This window comes from Pseudorasbora parva, chromosome 25, assembly GCF_024679245.1.
Source record: "Pseudorasbora parva isolate DD20220531a chromosome 25, ASM2467924v1, whole genome shotgun sequence".
Lineage (NCBI taxonomy): Eukaryota > Metazoa > Chordata > Actinopteri > Cypriniformes > Gobionidae > Pseudorasbora > Pseudorasbora parva.
In genome coordinates, this window is record NC_090196.1 from 28,505,303 (window position 1) to 28,524,098 (window position 18,796).

An 18,796-nucleotide genomic window follows, 5' to 3' on the forward strand; every position below is an offset into this window, starting at 1 on the left:
AAAACAACGGCACTTAGGCTACATGTTTTAAGATATACCAGTACAAGTTTTCAGTTAAAATTACTAAAACATGCATTTTAGTCTGGAAATAAGTATAAGCCTTGTCTGTGAAACCGAGGGCATGCCTTTGACGAAGAACGTCAATCGAACATTTCCGCCATTATCGTCTAGCAAAATCGAGCAAAACAGTTCGTTGAGCACACGTTTAACACGTGACAACAACATGCCCCAATAGCGGTCACAATGTAGCAATGTAGCTCACCGGGCTCAATTTAAATAGTAAAATGATTTAAATGTCAAAACGATTTGGCAATTCCTGTTACAGAAATTGATTTTTTTTTATAATTAATATATTATATAAATATATTCGTATGTATAAAGAAGAAAAAAACTGGAAAAAAACAAACAAGAAAATTTTTAGTTACTGTATTATAACCCTCGTGAGACGTGACAACTTCCCGTGTGACAACTAGCCCCGGACCCACTGACCGTATATAGATCGCTCGGTCTGAGTGCGTGAACGTTCGCAATGTGCGCGTGATGTGCTAATGCTGAGCTCATGCACCTGATTAATGCAAAAAATGACTCTAACGTGTTCAGGGCTTGAATCCTAGTGTGTCGTGCAGAAGCGTCACTCATCTTGAACGACCTGACCTGTAAATTATAAGTCAAAACTATCGTGTTTTGTTGTTTTGTGCTGCATTTAGACGCTCTAATGGATTTCTGCAGGGTAAGAGACATAATGTCTGGATAAAACACTTTCAGTTTCAGTTTTTTTAACGGCGCGAATTGCGTATCATCATCTCCAAACATCTGCCGCTTAGCTCTGTATAATAGTGAAAAAACTAATTATACAAATTGAGGAAAACAACAAAAGACAATACACTGAGGAATATTACTTTTTTACAATTAAAAAATAATAAAGTTAAACAATACCTAATTGCTGTTTTCAGCAGTGAGCTCAGTAGCTTTTGAGACCTCATGTTAACAGTAAGTGGTTCTTCGTAGTTCATGTTTTTATTTTTATTATTTCAACAAGAACAGGTTAAGAGGAAGAGCTGTATAGACCTACTACATCCCAACAATATATTTAATTACTTTATTTAGTTACTAATGGACTTTAAGTTAATGTTCAGGCATTTTTGACAGTTCTGTCCCCCATTTCTGCATGTACACACAGAACAAACTGTCCTGTTTCTCTTAACAGAGAGTGAAAAACCGTCGTCATCCTTCTTATGGAGACCCTGGAGCTCACAGGGCCTTCGGGCTCTTCACAGGGGCCAACCAGCAGAACGCCTGGAAGCACATGACAGGTCAGAGTCACACACTCACACAGGCCATCCTAAAGTTAAAGTAACACTAAAATGGACAGTATGAGTCTTCTTTCTTAACACATGTCCCAGAGCATGTTATTCATTCATATTCTTGATTCAAAATGATAACACTTTACAAAAAGGTCCCTGTAAGGTCAACATAAGCTAACAATGAGCATGTTGATAAAGTTGGTCAACAAAAATACAACTGTTCATTGTTTGTTCATGTTAGCTCAGATACGTTTAACAATATAAAAGGCACAATATGTAACATTTTCGGGTTAAAATATTCAAAAACCACTAGAGCGGTGTTAAATATTTTTGGTTGACTTGTACTTAAATTATCCCAGATGTTTTCAAGAATTTTTAAATCCAGAGAAATAAGCCTTTTTTACCAGGACCGTGTCTGTGTGTCGCATATCAATGACATCACACCTGTGTTACCCTCAATTTCTGGTTTAATTTGTAGAAAACATGGAAACACCAAAGACAGTTTAATATATGATGTGCTTTATTAGACAAGGTAACAACAATTTGGAGACATTAATAGACAGAAAACGAATTATTGTACAGTAATACAGCAGTTTCTTCATCATACAGTATGTTTTAAAATGAATTGCATGCCATTTAACAACACAAGCCATCCAGCATTTATTAATACGATATTCTAATATTATATATCACTCGCTGCGGTGTGCGACAAGTGTCTCATAGCCGCCAAGCGAACCACAGAGTAATATTATTTTCAACATGCTCAAATTAATCTAACATGATAAAATACATATGCTTGATCGGAAGAAGTGCCGACTGTGGCATAATAAAAGCTCCACTGCTCTCGAGTCTTGTTTTGAATAGGCGACCTCTAGTGGTGAGAAACTACATAGTGTGCCTTTTATACAGGGGTTTTCAAACTTTATGATGCCAAGGACCCCCAAGTATGATGAACTTTTATGCGGGACCCCCTTCCTAAAATCCATCTATTTTTATTTAGGCATAAGAAAAAACATTTAAAACTGTTAAATTAAAACACATAAATTGTGTGACATTATAAATACAAAATATGGTTTCCAAACTTAATAAATTGGCTATAGCCTACTTTAATGTTGGATGTAAAAACATAAAGAACAATTATTTGTACAATAAACGTATGCAAGCAGCTTACGTACTGCGTTACAACCCCAGTGAGTGAGATAAAGGGGACTCCGAAGAAAGATACAAAGCAAACATTTATAATTCTGGAAAGTAGCCTATGTACATGGAAAGAGAGGAGAGAAACATTTAGAATAAAACTGAATGTTTGGTAGACTTTATCTATTTTTGCTTTGTCTTTTTATTCTCTGAAATTTTCTGAGGACCCCTTAGAACCTTCTGGAGGACCCCTGGGGGTCCCCGGACCCCAGTTTGAAAACCCCTGCCTTTAATAGACACAATATAATGTTGAAACTAACATTATCCTAGATGAATTAGGGATGGCTGACGCGAACCTGCCGTTTCGACACTGTGTCGAGATCCCGAAGCGCAGATGTTTCGAAACGCTGCTCCGAGCTGTGATTCGACACACCCATGTCACGTGACTACCGCTAAACGAAGCACTGAAGTGTTTCATCAGGTGCGCCTGTCGAAACTGTTTTGATTAAAAGGGGCGGGAACAAACCACACAGTCACACATCTAAATGAACCTCATTCCCCACAGTTTAAAAGTGAAGATAATCCATCTTCACCTCATGGGTTTTGTGAGAGAAGAGAGATTTTGTGATTTATAGTGCACTTTGGTTAGTTATATTTAAGCTAGATTTAAATGAGATATGTTGACTGATAGGTTTCGATAGGTTTTTATATATCTATAAGTCTGCTACGTTAGACTTATAGATATATAATATAGAATATATAGATTTAGAAGATATTCTTAAGTGATATATATAGATAGTCTGGATATGGAGGCTCCACATAAGAGATGTCACAGACACTACATCTGGTGTGGGAGCTTTTCCATTTGGAAACACCACATAAAGTGAGATGTGTGTAGTGTGTATTTTATTAGCCCAGAATGCATGATCCATTAACTTAATTTTCAGTAATTTTCCCTCATTTGTATGTACTTGCAAAAAAAAAAAAAAAAAAGTGTATGCCAGCAACAAGTGTCCCGTCTTGTGAGAGAATTTTTTTTCAAAGTTAATTTTTTAAATTTAAAAAAAAAAAAGTTATATATATATATATACACACACACAAGTTGACTAAATCCTTCACCAGCAGAGCAATTCATATTTTTGAATAAAAATGTATATATGTAACAAATGACATTCTATTTTTTTAATAATCTTATTTTTTCATGACAAAAAACAAAAACAAAAGACTAAAGTTATTAACAATGAGGAGGCTACAGGTTACAAAGCCAAGTAGTTGTCAGACAGATGTTAAAAACGTGTTTTTTGTTTTGTTAGTAGTAGATCACTTTCAAGGTTATTTCAGATAAATACACGCAAATGTCCACTAGATGGCGTCATAGAGACGAGTGTCGGGTGTTGTTTCGAAGCTTCGGCACATTTGCTTCAATTGTTTCAGTGTTTCACGAAGCCTCGGTCTGCCCATCACTAGGATGAATAGATGCTTTAGTAGCATTTTGTTTAGAAAATATAATGTTACTCACTCTTATTCTGAAAAGAGACTAATGTTGTAACGATGAGTGTGGAATGAGCAGACAAGGAAGTAGATCTACGTGCAGGAACATTTACTGAGGAAATGTAAGATAAACAAGGAGCTCATGGCACCACAACAATACATACGTACAACGACTGATAAACCACGGGTGAAACACAAGTACTATAAATACACAAGCTTAACAAGGAAACAAGGGGGCGTAACAGATAGAAAACACCTGAAGAACTAAATCAGCATGAAAAACTACAAAGGACTACAAAACTAAACACACAACAGGAAATAACATAAAAGTCCACAAAAACACACAGGGAATGTGACAAATGTTAATAGCCAAGTAGCTACAAAATGTAAGAACTGGAATCTAACGCACATTTCATTATCTTGATGGATAAATCATGACCCAAATTTTTTCGAACAATGTGAAAGTGACAGAATTTCAAGTTGACTTATTTAGCTTGTGAAAGAAAAATGAAGTTTTGAACGGAAATTAATGTTGTCTAAGAACCATATATTTAATTTATTATATTTTAATTTAAAAGTTAAAGCGATACTTCACCGCTTTTTCATATTAAACTATGTTATTCCCTTAACTAAAACGAGTTGATGCATCCCTCTCTCGTCTCAGTGCTCTTAATCTCTCTGACGCGCGGTGAAGATCTGATAGCATTTAGCCCACTAAGCCCAGTTCATTCACTATGGTACCAAACAGAGATCAAGTTAGAAGCGACCAAACACCTCCACGTTTTCCCTATTTAAATACAGTTACACCAATAGCTGAATGATCAAGTATGGTGACACAAAATAAAACATGACGCTTTTCTAAGCGGATTAAAAAGGAGAACTATAATGTATGGCGGAATAGCACTTCTGAGAGTACTTTGACTCGGCGCAGTAAAAAGTCCCGGCTGAAACATCCTCCCTCACATCTCCCCCTCACTCTCTCATTTCTGTCAATAGGGGTGAGGGATAGGGATTATATACTGTATAATCATTTATACAGTGTATAAATGATTTTGAACAAAGTATGCATTTATTTGATCAAAAATATCAAATATATCAAAAAAATTATTTTGAAATATATATATTTTTTAGTGTTTTTATGTTTTTTATTTCTATTTTTATTAAATGCTGTTCGTTTTAAACTTTTTATTCATCAAAGAATCCTAAAAAAATCACAGGTTACAAAAAAAACATCATTGATAATAAATCATGGTTTAAGAATCATGTGAATTCAGTGTGATCACACTGAAGACTGTGTCACATGAAATTGTTGCACAATGATCAATGATGCTGATAAATCAGCTTCAATCACAGGAATAAATAATCTTTTTTAAATATATTCAAATAGAAAACCATTATTTTAAAAAATCATAATATTAATGTTTTTCTGTATTTTTTGTCAAATAAATGCAGCCTTGGTGAGCAGAAGAGGCTTCTTTTAAAAACAATAAAGATATGTATGTAAGTAATAAGTAATGTTTCCAAACTTTTGACTGGTACTGTATATATATTCATGTGCAACGCAAATGATCGCTCCGTCACGGTTTGTCTGCTATATCATTTATTCAAGCTTATTTATTAAATCAGGCAAATGGTGAAACATTAAAATTAAGATTTATACAAAGCTTTCTACAAAACAAAACTTAATGAAGTGTCAAAATCATTTCTGAACTGATGTCTATGACATATATGTTTGCACTACGAGGACGTTTATTTGGTGAATTTGCCTCGAGTATAGTTGGTGCTGCAGATAGTAATGCCATATTTTTAACAGTATTGGCAACGATATGCTCCTGTTCATTCTTTCTTGTCGAAGTTACCCGCTAAATTGACAACACACTGACGTCAGACATACGTCCGCTAACAAACCAATCAATGTTAAGATGCAGCCCACATACATGATGACGCCAGTGCGTCATGTAAAGTTTTTTAGTGCGCTGACATAACTGCAATGTGAAAGCAAACCAAAACTAACCAAACAGATACAATGTATCAAAACACGAACTTGGATTCGGACCTTGGTGCAGACTTTCAGGTATGAAAACGCCCTTAATCAAACAAACCGCACTAACAGAGCAATCGCACCAGGGTTCGTTTAAGTGTGAACACACCCGAAGATGAATAAATGAGAACTTTGAACATTGAGAACATTATTAAAGACCAGATTACTATGAACAAATATTCTATTAATGTTACTGGAAGAACATTTGTTCAGAAGTTCTGAGAACATTCCCTGTTAGCTAGGAACGCCCCTATAGTCCGACACTAGGGTGTGTCTGGTACAGCCTGGATTCAGCAGTGTGTGTGTGAAGTCAAATGAGCTGAATCATAGTGATCGTTGAAGCCCTGCCCCCTTCTGTCTGTCTCTCTGCTGAGTCAGGCCATGAACGGGAGACGGGCCAGAGAGACAGACAGCACACGTGATTCACACACACACAGGGACGGGAGGTGGTGAGGCTGTTCTGGCAGACAGAGTGTGTGTGTGATGGAGTGAGCATGGCTTTAGCACTAGCAGCAGTGTGTGAGGTTTCAGTTGGGCAGTCACATGTTTAACAGGTCAGTGATGAACACACAGTGGTATGATGACCACCACTGGACCCGCGGCAGGTTGGTATAGAAAACAAGGTTCGGTTGTGTGTTTTTGTGCCTTTGTAACTCTCTCTCTCTCTCTCTCTCTCTCTCTCTCTCTCTCTCTCTCTCTCTCTCTCTCTCTCTCTCTCTCTCTCTCTCTCTCTCTCTCTCTCTCTCTCTCTCTCTCTCTCTCTCTCTCTCTCTCTCTCTCTCTCTCTCTCTCACACACACACACACATAGATGGTTCGGGCACAGGCTGCTCTCCGCTGGTTAGCAGAATGCTGTTTGCTCCAGAGCAGCAGGATCCCGTGGCTGGCGTGCCCAGTGTTGATGAGCTCAGTCTAGGCCTGTTGTCTCTGAGCCTCCCCTGCTGGAACCAGCAGCCCTGGAGCCGCCCTGAGCCCCAGCGCTCGACCCACCCCGGTGAGTAAACCTGTGTGGCCAATGTGAGGTTTACAGTTTTGTATTGACGCTCCTATCTGTCTGTTCAAGCTAGTTTCAGACACTTGTGAGTTTGTGAGTAAGCTGCAAAAAAATAAAATAATGCTATATATATGTATAATAAAAAAAGATAAGAATTGACCAGAAAATATATTTATATACAAGCATAAACATATATATATATATATCAAGACAAACGCGCTGATTTTTTTGTTGCAACTAATATATATATATATGAGTTGCAAAAAAATCAGTGCGTTTGTCTTGATTATATGAGAATATATTATACATAAACAAAATATATGATATAAATCCTAATATAGAATTTATTTTATGCAAATAAAACTAAAATTGTGATAAGAGAAGACTTATGTTTATAATAATATTGTATAATTCAAGTATAAACCTTATTTATACTATGTGTGTGCATGTGTGTGTATATATATATATATATATTTATATCTCAGTTGTTAAATTTAAATACATCAAAAATCAAGTAGTATATATATATATATATATATATATATATATATACTTTAATAATATATACACATAGTTAATTTAATTTAAATGTACTTTATACATTTTTTATTTAATTTATTGTGTACAATATATATATTTTTTCTTATTTTCAGCATAAATCTCTGTCATTGTTGTTAGAAGGGAGAAAAACAAATGTAATTGTTTAACACTTTTTAGGTATTTTTAGATGGATTTTCGATGCAGTGTGTGTTGATAGATTGTTCTGGAAGGTCTGAGCTGGAGTGGTGTCTCATATCTTGATTTCTCACTCATGACTAATCATTTTCACACCGTTCACAGAGGACAGAACGCTGGATTCATCAGCTTTGGGCTGCGTTTCATTTTGACTTTCTCTTTAGCTTCCCTAGCTCAGATTACAAGCGTAAATGAGTGTGTCCATCCGTGTTTTACATGAAAGGCATGATGTGCCTAAGGTTTGTTCTGACCCAAATCCCGTAATACACACACACACACACACACACACACACACACACACACACACACACACACACACACACACACACACACACACACACACACACACACACACACAGACACACACCAAGTTTGTTTCTGCTATCTCATCCAGCACTTCTCTCATTCATTCAGTCTTTTGTCTTAGTCTTTCAGAGATAATAAAAAAGCACCAGACATAAACCCACCCTGTCTGCCATTTTTTTTTGAAAAACAGGTAGTCCAACCCTAAACCCAACCCTAGTTGGCCAGTGCTCATATGCTATTATTTCAAGAGATTAAATTGACTTTAGATGAAGTGAAAGGCTCTTTTCAGCCTTTTTGTTTAGGGGAATTCATCATTCCCCCTAACAGTCTTCAGTTTTACATGATCCTTCAGAAATCATTCTAACATGATGATTTGTTGCTCAAGAAACATTTATTATTATTATCAATGTTGAAAACAGTTGTGTCGCTTCATATTTTTGTGGAAACCATGAGTTCAAAAAAGTAGCATTTATTTGAAATAGAACATTTTGTAATATTATAGATGTCTTTAGTGTCACTTTTGATCAATTTAATGCACATTTGCTGAATAAAAGTATGACATTTTTTCAAAATAAATTCTTACTGATCCCAAACACATGAACAGTAGTTTAAATAATTGTAGTATGATGATATGTAATATTTTGAAACATTTGGCATTTTGCTAAATTACATTTTTGTCCATTTAAACGCTGTCAGTCACATTTTTTATTCAAATAACAATTCTATTCACAGTTAAAGATTTCATAATGATTTCACATATTCTCTACTGCAGGGTTTGATGTCTTTGGTGGTTCACGAGGCGGTGATTCGGTTCAGAAGCAGGCTTTCCAGGCCCACGAGTCTGCAGGTGGAGCAGATCCACTGGAACGCTTCTCCAGTCTGATACCGGCGCTTGAGCCTCACTCTCTGCTGCACTCTGGATCCAGCAGTCCCGTCAACTCCGAGAACAGCGTATTCTCTTCTGGCTCCGACCACCTGGTGAGCAGCAACATTCCCATCTGATACGGAACCTAAAAGAGTGCGGTGGAACCTTTCAAACATTCCGTTTTCCTACAAAGACATTGTCAGTTTTTTCAAAAGTTAGTGCGGTTATTTATATGTCCGTCTCCATCAGGTCTCTCTCAGAGTGTCAACTCCGTCGCCCCTGGTGCTGCCTGAACTGCATGCTGAGGGTGTCAAACTGGACGCAGTTGCCCGTTTGGAGCAGAACCCCTTGAGCACCTTCACAAATGCTCTAGGTGCTCAGGCTGAAGCACCAGTGGTTGGGTGCTGGTCCACAGGTCCCATCTGGCCCGGCTGGGACACTTTGAGCTTGAACAAACCCTCGTTTTGCATTGAGAGAGAGGCAAAACTTCATAAACAAGCTGCAGGTACAGTTACATTACATTAGCCACCTATGCGAAACTATTAGATTAACTTAAAAGAGGTCCTATAATGCCCCATTTTACTATATGTAAAAAAAGTCTCTGAGGTCCTCAAAATACCCCACACATGACTTATTATGAAGCACAATAAATCATTACTATTTGAGGATGAGCAAAAAAGTAACGTTTTTGTGTGTGTCCCTTTAAATGCAAATGAGCTGGTGCTCCCACCCTGTTTCTAGAAGAGGGCGGAGGTTCAAGAGCTTGTGATCCACACGTTGAAAATGTCCGATACTATTCAGCCTTTTATGTTCAAACCGGCGTCGGACAATGATTGAGAGACTTAAGAAGAAGTGACAACATGTAGAATGAGACTAGAAGTTCAGAAGTTTCTGAATGGCTAGTTGATGAATTTATGAAGCTGATGTGGGAGTTAACTATCCTCAAGTCATTGATTGGCATATTCTGTCATGATCATCTATAAATCGCTCGTGTGGGAACTGTTGTAAGACACACAGAGCCAGAGAATATCTGCTGCATGACGACAGAACAGGTGTAGTTTAGTTTAATTACGGTTATAACTTAACAGATGTGACAGCTTGAACCTCCTGAATGTGCTCTTCTACAACAAATCTTCCTCTTCTCTGAAGCAGCCAAACATGGCCTCACCCCCTTTGTTGTGTGTTCTCGGGGGCGGGTTTATGTAAATTTTTGGGTAAGTGATGTCACGAACCGGGAGGAAGCATGTAGTCCCAACCAGCCGTTTGTTGTAGTCCTTAAAAAGCCATTTCTGTAAAAGAAAATATATCCCTTTGCTTTGAACTTTACAGATGTTGTTGCAACATCAAAAGCTTACTTAAGTAAAAAAAGTGAGATCATAATCCACCACCCCTTTAAATAATTATTTTTGCAACATTAACACTGTTATTTTCCTGTTTATTACTGTTAACCTGCTTTTAAACAATGAATATTATGAAAAGTATGTATAGTATAGTACATATTATAGTTATATATAGTTATATATTTCATATATATATGAAAGCACAATATAAACGTGACTTGTTTTTAAAAATAAAAAAGCTCAATGAACCACAAATGTTTTGTGAAATGCATTTTTAGAGGTCAAACTATTTTTAACTTGACATGCCATCTTAAAAATGTGGCGTGTGTCATTTAAAAAAAATGCCACATCAAATGAACCCATAACAAAGCCTACTGTCATATTTGATTAGCAAAGGCCTCAAAATGATCAAGACTGCTGAAAAACCTGTTGCACACAATCTATTACATGCCCTCTGTCATCTGATTGATAGTTTATAGTTTTTTAGCAAGTAAAAGGCCTTACACTTAAGTAACACTTAGTTTTACGGTTTCTAATACATGTTACATGTAGTTAACCACACCCTAACCCCATAGTGAGTACATGTAGTTATATTACGCAGTACTTAAATGTATAATTACACCTTAAAATAAAGTGTAACCAAAGACTTTTATTTTAATTGTAAGCATTGACCTTCAAGTCTTGGTTCACATCTTTTTGCTGTGAAATCTTTACTGATATTAAAAAAGCAATAACTTATATTGTTAGTAATATTTCAAGATGAACAATTTCTTTGTCTGAAGATTATGTTTACTAGATTATCCATACATAATCAGAAAAATGATGTTAAACTGTGAATATTAAATATGATATTCATTAATCTTTTGTGAAACGTTTATTTGTACTGCTTTTAATCATCATTATTGTACACAATCACTGTACATAAAAACTACAGAGATTTGCAACTAAACATTTAATTATCAACGTATCAAGACACATTATTGGGAGATAGATTTACAACAGATATTTATATGCTTTTTTATGCAAGTAGTCTGTTATACTGCTTTAAAGATCTGATTGCAAATTGCATATTTCTGCTCCTTTTGGGCATCTGAATAAAATTGAGGATTTTTTCCCCTCAAGTATAAGATCCATACTCTCACTACAGGGAGTGCAGAATTATTAGGCAAATGAGTATTTTGACCACATCATCCTCGTTATGCATGTTGTCTTACTCCAAGCTGTATAGGCTGGAAAGCCTACTACCAATTAAGCATATTAGGTGATGTGCATCTCTGTAATGAGAAGGGGTGTGGTCTAATGACATCAACACCCTATATCAGGTGTGCATAATTATTAGGCAACTTCCTTTCCTTTGGAAAAATAGGTCAAAAGAAGGACTTGACAGGCTCAGAAAAGTCAAAAATAGTGAGATATATTGCAGAGGGATGCAGCAGTCTTAAAATAGCCAAGCTTCTGAAGCGTGATCATCGAACAATCAAGCGTTTCAATCAAAATAGTCAACAGGGTCGCAAGAAGCGTGTGGAAAAACCAAGGCGCAAAATAACTGCCCGTGAACTGAGAAAAGTCAAGCGTGCAGCTGCCAAGATGCCACTTGCCACCAGTTTGGCCATATTTCAGAGCTGCAACATCACTGGAGTGCCCAAAAGCACAAGGTGTGCAATACTCAGAGACATGGCCAAGGTAAGAAAGGCAGAAAGTCGACCACCACTGAACAAGACACACAAGCTGAAACGTCAAGACTGGGCCAAGAAATATCTCAAGACTGATTTTTCTAAGTTTTTATGGACTGATGAAATGAGAGTGAGTCTTGATGGGCCAGATGGATGGGCCCGTGGCTGGATTGGTAAAGGGCAGAGAGCTCCAGTCCGACTCAGACGCCAGCAAGGTGGAGGTGGAGTACTGGTTTGGGCTGGTATCATCAAAGATGAGCTTGTGGGGCCTTTTCGGGTTGAGGATGGAGTCAAGCTCAACTCCCAGTCCTACTGCCAGTTTCTGGAAGACGCCTTCTTCAAGCAGTGGTACAGGAAGAAGTCTGCATCCTTCAAGAAAAACATGATTTTCATGCAGGACAATGCTCCATCACACGCGTCCAAGTACTCCACAGCGTGGCTGGCAAGAAAGGGTATAAAAGAAGAAAATCTAATGATATGGCCCCCTTGTTCACCTGATCTGAACCCCATTGAGAACCTGTGGTCCATCATCAAATGTGCGATTTACAAGGAGGGAAAACAGTACACCTCTCTGAACAGTGTCTGGGAGGCTGTGGTTACTGCTGCACGCAATGTTGATGGTGAACAGATCAAAACACTGACAGAATCCATGGATGGCAGGCTTTTGAGTGTCCTTGCAAAGAAAGGTGGCTATATTGGTCACTGATTTGTTTTTGTTTGGTTTTTGAATGTCAGAAATGTATATTTGTGAATGTTGAGATGTTATATTGGTTTCACTGGTAAAAATAAATAATTCAAATGGGTATAAATTAGTTTTTTGTTAAGTTGCCTAATAAATATGCACAGTAATAGTCATCTGCACACACAGATATCCCCCTAAAATAGCTAAAACTAAAACTAAAACTTCCAAAAATATTCAGCTTTGATATTAATGAGTTTTTTGTGTTCATTGAGAACATGGTTGTTGTTCAATAATAAAATGAATCCTCAAAAATACAACTTGCCTAATAATTCTGCACTCCCTGTATATTATACCATAAAAGCCTAATGTATCAAAGTTGGTACTCAAAACATATTCAACCTTTTTTTTCTTAATTAAAAGTATTGTATTTATTTTGTGTCAAGCTGCTTAAAATGTTTAAACATCAAAACGCATCTTAAAACTCATGCACATAGTTGCTGCACTTTGTCTAGCTGTTATTGATTTGGTAATGACTTTCTGACTGCGTCTCACAGCCGTGAATGAAGCCACTTACACCTGGGAAGGGCGACTTCCTCCACGCCACTACAAAACCCCCATTTACTCCTGTAAAGTGTTCCTGGGAGGTGTGCCGTGGGACATCACAGAAGGTGAGCTGACAAACACACATTTGAGATGGGGATTATTATTCAGTATTATGCGTCACATGAGGAAGGATGGAGAAGGATATATTTCCAGCCATTTTATTAAAGGGGTCATGACATTAATATGTTTATATATTTAATATTTTGATATGCTCCTTGAGGTTCACTAATGTTAAAATACTAAACTCTTTCAACCTTCATTCTGCCCCTCTGTCTGAAATGATACATTTTTAAGGTGTGGCTCCTTTAAGGCTTGCCAGTAAACGGCCACTGTTATGAGTGACTAAAATCATTGCTGTAATCTTAAAACAGACAACTAATCGTCTTAGCCCTAAAAAATTATATTAATCAGCATAACCACAATTATTTTTCAGACAATTAATCTTCAGAAAATCAATCATGACAGGTCTACCTTAATGTACTAAAACAGTGATATTATAAAATCAAATTAATTTCTGTATACTATATACAGATGAGCCCAGAATATTTAACTTAAAGCAACTTGCACAGTTGCACTGACATATCTTAAAATTTGTCTGCAGGTTTATAATAACTGTCCCTTGAACTAAAGCCCAATCCTGACTTAATCTAAACTGGGACTTTTTGTGTTTCTGAACACAAAAAAATTGTGAATGACAATTTTTTCTCTCTCTCTCTGTAGCAAGTCTGTTGAACACATTTAGTGTGTTTGGTCCATTGAAAGTCGAGTGGCCTGGTAAAGATGGTAAACACCCACGTTGTCCTCCGCAAGGTAACAATTCTACAATTCAACGACATCTATCTATCTATCTATCTATCCATCCATCCATCCATCCATCCATCCATCCATCCATCCATCCATCCATCAATTTTTAATAATTTAATTTATCGTAACATTCTAACTAACATTTTTCATTATTCATAATAATGTAATTTATGAATATATTGATACATTTAAACATTTATACTTTATTTATATATTTGTATTATTCTGGTTTTACCTGGTTATTTTGGTGTAATTTAAACTCCCACAAATCTTAAATACCTTTTATGAGCAAAAATGATTAAATTAATAGAAATCCCTTTTAGAGGTTCCAAATTCAATAAAAAATACATATTTATTGTGATCAACAATTGACTACACAAGCGATAAATATCAAATATTATACATAAAACACACACACACATCTTTTTATATGTAAGTGTTAGAAGTGCCTGCTTGTGTTTGTGTAGGTTATGTGTATCTGCTGTTTGACTGGGAGAAGTCAGTGAAGATGCTCCTGCAGGCCTGTACTCAACACTGCCTGCAGTCTGACGATTATCTCGAGTTCTTCTACAAACTGTCCAGCAGGCGGATCCACAGCAAAGACGTGAGAATAACAACATGCACTTAAACATGCAGAGCTTTTGCCCCCTGGCCTCTGACCCTGCTCGTTCACTTCCTTTACTGCAGGTGCAGGTCATCCCGTGGGTGATCTCGGACAGCAATTTCGTTCGGTGTCCCTCCCAGCGTCTCTGTCGCAATAGGACTGTGTTCGTGGGCGCGCTGCACGGGATGATAAATGCGGAAGGTCTGGCCCACATCATGGACGATCTCTTTGGTGGGGTCACGTACGCTGGCATCGATACAGACAAGCACAAGTATCCCATAGGTTTGTGCACGCTGCTTTCATTTATATTAATGGTGTGTTCACACTATGCCTGTTTAGTTTGCATAAAACAATCTCTGGTGCGATTGTTCTGTTAGTGTGGCTTGTTTGAACTCTGCCCATCATTACAGTTCATTACAGGAGTGTTGCATTTGTTTGTCTAGGTTCTGGCAGAGTGACATTCAGGAGCCAGAGGAGCTACTTGAAAGCGGTGACTGCGGCATTTGTGCAGATAAAAACCTGCAAGTTTACCAAGAAGGTACAGAAGAGCAGGACTCAAAAATATACACCCTCAAATATCAGCCCTGTGTATTTACCTCACTCGCTTTCTGTTCCCTCTGTAGGTCCAGATTGACCCGTATCTGGATGACTCCATGTGCCAAATATGTAACAGTCAGCCCGGGCCGTTCTTCTGTAGGGCCCAGGTATGAACGCTGCAAAGCATCATATCAAGAGTTACAGCTCAGGGCTGGGTTTCCCGTTACCTTCTTACCACTATGTCGTTCTTAAGTTATACCTTGAGCTGCACCTTAATGTTAACGAGGTTCCCAAAACTTTCTTAGTTAAGGCCCTTTCACACCTGATTCGTAACGAGAAAGTGAGTATTTTGCATGTGAGTAGTTAAACGATGAGTCAAAACGATTCGCATTAGCCGCGACACGAATTTGCGATGCCTGGGGCGTTTCAGAGCTCCAGCATTTAAAAACATTTGCGGCGAGAGCTGAGAAAACACAGACACCTCCTCATCCTTCCTCAAAACTTAGTTTTTCCGCCGCAGCACATTCCCGTTCTGTGTGGAAGCACTCATTACACAAACAGCTGATCAAAAAATAAAACCATCGCGTGAAAGGACCTTAAAGTATGCCTTCTGTAAGTCCTTCATTTGTAAGGTTGCTCTAGATCACTCTTAGCTATACTTTATCATTATTGACTGTCCATTCAGATGGAAGTGGTCAACACTGTTTCTTTACATCTCAGTCTATACCAATATAAATCAGTTAATTGAAGTGTTTACGTGAAAATAATAAAATTCTTTAGCTTTTTAATGATATTATCCAAAGGTACATCAGCTGGCAAACCATTAGGCAGTAAAGGCGTATGAGTCTATTTAATGGGAATGCTTGTGTTGGGGAGTTTGGTCAAACTATGGCAGCGATACAGTGAATAGTTGTGTTAAATCATAGACGGCGCCGTCCGCGGAGCCATTTGGTGTATGTGCACTATTTCATTTGTGAAAACTTTAGTGCTCTGGCTACCATGTCAGAAGCTCAAAATAAATTTCCTCTGCCATGGCAGCAAATTCATCAGCTTTTAGATCTTGATGGTCCGACTTTGTCAAGACAAACTCGACAGAGCTAACCCCTCTCAGCCCCGAGATTCAGCTGCTGGCGGCTCTTCTCTTTCTGTCTTTTTTTTCTGCTATAGTAGCTGTTGATTATATGTTTTGCGTGTTCTTCTTTTATTGAGTTGGTCATCCAGTAACAGAAATTGTGATTTACTCCAGTAATGTGATGCAGACAATCATCCTGCTTGTAGAGTAAAATAATACGATAGCAAGATATATTATGATAAAAAAAAATGGCATACTGCCAGTTTGTGTATTGATGCATGATACATTTGGGCATGAAAGGTTGTGGGATCGCACAATCATTTCAAAATTATATAAAATATCCACGGTTGGATTTAGTTTGCAATTTGGATTATATTTATAAGATCTCATGAGTCCTGATAAATGCAATTTCAACTGTTTCTGAAGTGCTTCTATAATAAAAGAACAACGCTTTCTCACACAACGCAGTTAAATAGAGTGCATAGAGTGAATAATCGATTTTTGAGCCATTGATAAACAAATTCAGCACCACCGCCACGAACAGCACCTGCTAACATCACACTAAAGTAGGTATACTTTAAGCAACCTCCTAAGATATAGTTCAGGGAACACGCCTAGAAATGGTATACCTTTAGTTAAGTTATGCTTTTAGAGTCTTCATAGCGCGCTAAGAGACAACCTTATTGGAAAATCCAGCCCTGTTCTGCCCTTTGAAGGGGCAGTAAGTTAGCCTAAAAATCTAGATGCACCCTAGTGGCAGCAAATCTAATTTGCAGCGAGTGTCGTCTAGCAACTCTCCATAGACTTGCGAGCTGGAAAAACCAAACTCTGGTCAGGCCAATCACATCGTGTATAGAGTCAGTGGGCGGGCTTAACATTATGACGGCAGAGTTGCAGAGGTTCAGCGAGCTACTTGTAAACAAAGGGCTTTGGCCCTGGGAACTCACCATTGGCAGAGCTCAATCCAAGGGGCGGGATAATCGGTTGTCTTTCAAACTCTCTCTGCACGCAATTGGATAGCGCTACAACCAACCAGAGCAACGTAAAGCGGAGCTAGTTGATCATTAAACTTTCAGCAAAACACAGAACACATCTTCCCTTCTTAAGAATGACTTCAGTGCCGTTCTTTGTTCTTTACTCAAAGAAAAGCTTAACTCCAAGTCTTCCTGAGTCGCGGCCAAAGCTGATTCGAAAGACCGCCGTTTGTTTACAAGTAGCTCGCAGTACCTCCGCATTTCTTGCCTCATTTTTTTGTTTAATTATCATTAATTGGTTGTAGCGCTATCCAATTGCATGCAGAGGGAATTTGAATTTGATTGGGGAGGAAAGAAAGGGAGCCAATCAGCAGTAGGGAGCGTGTCCACTGAAGATGGGGAAGGAGAGAGATATCTATCTATCTGAAACCCCACCCCCCAAAGCATCACACAAACCACACTTTTTTCATATTGCACTAATATGTATGTCTCTTTTTTTGTGTCAGGTTTGTTTTAAATACCACTGTCGGTCATGCTGGCATTGGCGTCACTCTCTGGACGTGCTGAGTAGCCACCAGCCACTCATGCGCAACCAGAAGGGCCTGAACCCCCTCTAAACCCAGCGCCAGCGGCGCGGGGAAGAGTCCGGACTGACTTCACTGTTTCTTGAAAGGATGTTGGTGTGAGTCTGGGGGGAAACAAGGGCGACTCACCTGAGGATGTTATTGCGTTGTATTGCACTGCTCTCGTTCATTAAGGCTCTATGCACACTAAAGGGTTCGTTGATCCTGAGCCATTTGCACAGTTAACAGACAGCCATCGCCATGGATATCGGATTTTAAGAGTTGTATTTTAAATTTAGCATGAGCAGAATATTAGTTTATCTAGTAGTTTTGACCCTCTGCCGGCAAATGCCAGTCGGTGCCTTCTGCTTCTTTTTTGTTACCAGCTTTTCCAGGTCATTGTTTTTTTTCAGGGCTCTTCTTTTTTTGGCTGGTTAGCTGGTGATTTTTAGAGATTTTTAAGTTGGGCTGTCTCAAGAGTCTTTTCCTTAAGGGCCTTTTTATTTTACTTTTTTTTAACACTATTAAATGGTTGATGAGCATCTTGGCTTGTAAAATGCTCCAGGAAGTGACATCACAGCTGGCTGATGCTGTTGCTTTGCAACCACCCCGCTGTCAATCATCCTTCAGATTGAATACAACTCTGTTAGCAACTCTGGATGTAACTCTGACCTCTGTGCTGTACATAGTTTTTATCAAATCTTAGCACTTTTTTAAACATAGCACTAGGAAAATGTTTGCCAGTGGTTTTAAATTTGTTTGTTAGAGCAGATGGAAGTGAAATCCTCTCATTGAGTTTTGTATTTTGCGTTTAACACTTCTAACCTTAGTTCAGTAAATCTGCACCGCTCTGGTTTCTCGCTGTGCCGAAGAGCATCATTTCTTCCTCGTTGCCTTTTGCAGCTGCTTTTTAGATTTTCAAAGTCTCTACCTCATTACTCTGCAAGTATTGCCATGGTTATTTAGAAATGTTCAGATTGGACAAAATAAAGTTGTTGAAGCATCGATCCATTGGCTGTTCTGTTTATTTCAGTGTGCAAACATGAAAGTATTTGAAAATATATATTTTTTA

General features: G+C 38.0%; 1 protein-coding gene across 1 annotated transcript; it reads left to right on the plus strand.

The window, feature by feature from the left end:
• The first annotated feature begins 496 nt into the window (after nucleotides 1-496).
• Nucleotides 497-18,731, plus strand: cpeb1a (cytoplasmic polyadenylation element binding protein 1a). The gene is made up of 12 exons (XM_067436695.1): nucleotides 497-730; nucleotides 1,208-1,313; nucleotides 6,784-6,966; nucleotides 8,780-8,985; nucleotides 9,122-9,377; nucleotides 13,122-13,235; nucleotides 13,891-13,980; nucleotides 14,442-14,578; nucleotides 14,662-14,860; nucleotides 15,022-15,116; nucleotides 15,202-15,282; nucleotides 17,668-18,731. The coding sequence occupies exons 1-12, from the start codon at nucleotides 716-718 to the stop codon at nucleotides 17,776-17,778; spliced, it is 1,593 nt and encodes a 530-aa protein (XP_067292796.1). The 5' UTR covers nucleotides 497-715; the 3' UTR covers nucleotides 17,779-18,731.
• The last annotated feature ends 65 nt before the right edge of the window (nucleotides 18,732-18,796 follow it).